The following is a 4,816-nucleotide window of genomic DNA, read 5'->3' as shown; positions in this document are numbered from 1 at the left end:
TGAAAAGCATGCCAATGCTGCTCTTTTTAGCACCCGCACATGGATTTGTGCCAAAACGCGTTTTAAGCATGAATATGCAACTTTTGGTAGACGAGGATGCAGTTTTCTGCAAAACCACACGATATGCTTGCAAATGACGCTTTTGGCAGAACGCGCGTGTGGATTTCTACCAAACGAAGTGAAAAGCATGCCAATGCTGCTCTTTTTAGAACCCGCACATGGATTTGTGCCAAAACGCGTTTTAAGCATGAATATGCAACTTTTGGTAGACGAGGATGCAGTTTTCTGCAAAACCACACGATATGCATGCAAAGGACGCTTTTGGCAGAACGCGCGTGTGGATTTCTACCAAACGACGTGAAAAGCATGCCAATGCTGCTCTTTTTAGCACCCGCACATGGATTTGTGCAAAAACGCGTTTTAAGCATGAATATGCAACTTTTGGTAGACGAGGATGCAGTTTTCTGCAAAACCACACGATATGCATGCAAATGACGCTTTTGGCAGAACGCGCGTGTGGATTTCTACCAAACGACGTGAAAAGCATGCCAATGCTGCTCCTTTTAGAACCCGCACATGGATTTGTGCCAAAACGCGTTTTAAGCATGAATATGACACTTTTGGTAGACGAGGATGCAGTTTTCTGCAAAACCACACGATATGCATGCAAATGGTGCTTTTGGTAGAACGCGCGTGTGGATTTCTACCAAACGACGTGAAAAGCATGCCAATGCTGCTCTTTTTAGCACCCGCACATGGATTTGTGCCAAAACGCGTTTTAAGCATGAATATGCAACTTTTGGTAGACGAGGATGCAGTTTTCTGCAAAACCACACGGGCCCGGCTGCTGTGCTTCAACACAGCACGCTAATCCGCTGATGTTCTACATGCAGGTGTCACTTCCCACGATGATCTACGTTCTGTTCCCTGCCCTGGCTATGGTTTTTCTAGACGCACCCCAACCGCATCCTGCCTGGCATGTCGACTACGACACAACTGCTTTCCACCACCCAATGAATGCCAGCATCACTTCCAGACCGTTGACACCGTCCGTGTGTCCGGCAACGCCACTGTTCCCGGCAGCGTCACTCGACTTGCGGCTGGAATACATATCGCCACCAACATCAATTCGCCCATCAGATATAAAAGAGCAGGCGCGCACGGAGGCGTTTTTTGGGCCCGGCTGCTGTGCTTCAACACAGCACGCTAATCCGCTGATGTTCTACATGCAGGTGTCACTTCCCACGATGATCTACGTTCTGTTCCCTGCCCTGGCTATGGTTTTTCTAGACGCACCCCAACCGCATCCTGCCTGGCATGTCGACTACGACACAACTGCTTTCCACCACCCAATGAATGCCAGCATCACTTCCAGACCGTTGACACCGTCCGTGTGTCCGGCAGCGCCACTGTTCCCGGCAGCGTCACTCGACTTGCGGCTGGAATACATATCGCCACCAACATCAATTCGCCCATCAGATATAAAAGAGCAGGCGCGCACGGAGGCGTTTTGTGGGCCCGGCTGCTGTGCTTCAACACAGCACGCTAATCCGCTGATGTTCTACATGCAGGTTAGTAAGTCATACAGTCTTTTCACGAAGCGTTCAAGTAATTACTTTCTACTGCAGCTGCCGGGCCCACATTGCTGCCTTTCCATTGCTGTTCAGTGTTGTGATGTTATTCGCTCTTTATTGTTGCTGGCGGGTGACATCGAAACTAACCCTGGACCTGATAGTGAAGCCGTGCTAAAGGAACTTAAGAGCCTATCCGCAGGTCAATCGCAACTGATCACCGAGATTCAAGGCCTCAAGTCTCAGTTACTAACAACTGACAAAGCAATATCCGATCTGAGTGTGCGCATGACGAACCTGGAGACCCACTACCAAAACCTAATCCCCTTGCGTTCTGATATAGAAAGCGTGAAGAGTGATGCTGCCCGTGCAGCCCACACAATTCAGAGGCTGGAAGCGCGTCTTGATGATGCCGAGAATCATTCTCGGCGCAACAATCTAATTTTTTATGGTATTGATGAATCTGCAGGGTCCGAGTCGTTCGCGCAATCGGAGCACATAATCATTGACCACTGTCGCAAACATATGAGCATCACTATTGACCCAAAAGAAATCGAGCGTGCGCACCGCTTGGGCAATCGTGCAGCTAATCGTAACCGCCCCATAATAGTGAAGTTCACCTTTCATAAAACAAAAGATCTTGTTCTCTCTAACGGCCCTAAATTCAAAGGAACAAACTTCAGTGTTGGCGAGGATTTTACGCGTCCTGTTCAATTGGCCCGCAGACACCTTCTTTCATTCGCAAAAAGCAAATCAGCACCTTACTCCCTGCGCTTTAAAACTCTGTTTATGGGTAATAAGCGCTATGTTTTCGATGAACGCACACAGAGTGTGAAGGAATTGCAATAGCAGCCAACTCGACGCGGGAAACGCCCTACGGTATCGACACGAGCTAACCTCTACCTTTCCGTAATCTTCGCCAACGCACGCAGCTTCCTTCCTAAACGCGATATTCTGTCTAACCTCGTGTTGTCGTCTAACAGTAATTTGCTGATAATAACTGAAACCTGGCTCACTGACGATATTACCGATACTGAGGTTCTTGCTGACTTGCCGAATTTCTGCCTTTTCCGGAAAGACCGCGAAATCTCACGAGGTGGTGGTGTGCTAATCGCCGCGCATCACCATTTATCGTGCACGCTTGCAACCATTGAGACTGACTTGGAAATAATATGGCTAATCTGCCGCGCTTCACCACAGACTGTCCTCTTGGGCGTTTGTTACAGACCACCACATAACACTCCTGATTTTTCGCATAAACTTAATAACATCTTGAGCAAACTTAGGGAAAAACACCCTAACGCAGAAATCCTGCTTTTCGGTGACTTTAATTTTCCGCAAATCAACTGGACTAACAATAGTGCTTTAATCATAGGCAATGAAGCTGCTAAAGAATTTGTTAATGTGTGTCTTAATTTCAGTTTAACTCAACTTGTGCTAGAGCCGACGCGGGTTACAAAGGACACATCTAGTGTACTCGACCTCATACTAAGCAGCCATCCTGACAGTCTATCATCCATAACTTACCTCCGTGAGGTAAGTGATCATAAAGTAATCCATGCCACCTTCAACTTTCAACCCATGCGACAGCCAAAATCTAACAAAACTATATGCCTATATGATAAAGGTAACTACGAAGCTATTAATTACGAGTTAGGTGACTTCTTTTCTACTTTTGAGACATTATTCCATATGCGCTCGCCTCAGGAAAACTGCACACTATTTAAAAATAAAATTAATGAACTCGTAAACAAACATATACCCAGAGTAACTATGCACACTAATCAAAATAAGCCATGGTTCACCAGAGCTTTAAAGAAGCTTGAAAACCAAAAGAAACGTCGCTTCCGGCTAGCCACGCGTCTTGCAAGCACCGAGGCTTGGTCGAAATACTACACGGCAGAGAACGCCTACCTGAGTGCCCTTCGCACTGCTAAAAAATCTTTTTATAACGTCGACCTGCCCAAGCTACTTACTCAAAATCCTCGGCAGTTCTGGCGCATTTTAAATCCCAAAGAAGCTCGTACCATCAGCGTGACAAATGCAGCAGGCGACACCGCCACGGACGCCGAGTGCGCCGATATATTCAACACAGCATTTTTTTCCGTATTTACAAAAGAAACTACCACTCCAGACTCTCCACTACCTACTAACATAACATCACATATGCCACCCATTGTATTTTCGGTAGAAGGTATACTATCAATCATTGAAAAAAACAAATTATGTACGTCTTCTGGTGTAGACGAAATTAACTCTAAGATCCTAATGAATACTAAGCATATATCCGCGGCATGTTTCACTCTGTTGTTCACGCAATCATTGTCTACAGGTACTTTACCGGATGATTGGAAAGTGGGAAAGGTCGTTCCAGTATTCAAAGCAGGTAACAAAGACTCCCCCTTAAACTACCGCCCCATTTCATTAACTAGTGTTCCTTGCAAAATCATGGAACATGTCATATACTCGCATATCATGAACTTTTTAGACTCGGAAAACTTCTTTCATCCTTCACAACATGGTTTTCGTAAAGGGCTTTCATGTGAAACACAACTAGCTATCTTCCTTAATGATCTCCACGTTAATCTTGATAACAACGTTCAAACCGATGCAATCTTTCTAGACTACTCTAAAGCTTTTGACACAGTGCCTCATAACCGCTTGCTAATAAAATTATCTAGATTGAACTTGGATCCTCTTGTAGTACAATGGATAAAAGAATTCCTTACTAATCGTTCCCAGTTCGTCTTTGTCAATAACGTCTCCTCCGAACCCCTCCCTGTCACTTCAGGTGTCCCTCAAGGCTCAGTCTTAGGACCGCTTCTTTTCCTAATATACATTAACGATCTTCCGCTGCATGTGTCTTGTCCTATTCGTATGTTCGCTGACGACTGTGTGATTTATCGTACTGTGACTAACATCTCTGACCAAGCATCTCTCCAGAATGACCTTAATAACGTGCAGGACTGGTGCAACCATTGGCAAATGGCCTTGAACCCTAACAAGTGCAAATTTATTTCAATTTCCCGCCGTCGTAATCCTTATCTGTCTACTTACACAATTGCAAACGTCCCACTAGAATCAGTTCTAACCTATAAATACTTAGGCGTAACCCTGTCCCACGACCTTTCCTGGAATGCGCATGCTACTAACGTAATCTCGTCAGCAAACAAGTCCCTTGGGTTCATGAGGCGTCATCTTCGTCATGCTCCACAGCACGTCAAACTACTCGCATACAAATCATT

The 4,816-nt window shown here is 45.6% G+C and overlaps 1 protein-coding gene across 1 annotated transcript; it reads left to right on the top strand.

The window, feature by feature from the left end:
* Positions 1 to 1,517: 1,517 nt before the first annotated feature.
* LOC135905782 (uncharacterized) lies at positions 1,518 to 2,420 on the top strand. Its single transcript, XM_065436829.2, has one exon. The coding sequence runs from the start codon at positions 1,557 to 1,559 to the stop codon at positions 2,418 to 2,420; it is 864 nt and encodes a 287-aa protein (XP_065292901.2). The 5' UTR covers positions 1,518 to 1,556.
* The last annotated feature ends 2,396 nt before the right edge of the window (positions 2,421 to 4,816 follow it).

Source organism: Dermacentor albipictus, unplaced genomic scaffold, assembly GCF_038994185.2.
Source record: "Dermacentor albipictus isolate Rhodes 1998 colony unplaced genomic scaffold, USDA_Dalb.pri_finalv2 scaffold_387, whole genome shotgun sequence".
Lineage (NCBI taxonomy): Eukaryota > Metazoa > Arthropoda > Arachnida > Ixodida > Ixodidae > Dermacentor > Dermacentor albipictus.
Note: the sequence above shows the minus strand (reverse complement) of the source record. Positions and strands in the feature narration are given on the sequence as shown.

Excerpts from the sequence above, each read along its gene's own strand:
- LOC135905782 (XM_065436829.2), top strand. The coding sequence starts at position 1,557 with ATGTTCTACATGCAGGTTAGTAAGTCATACAGTCTTTTCACGAAGCGT.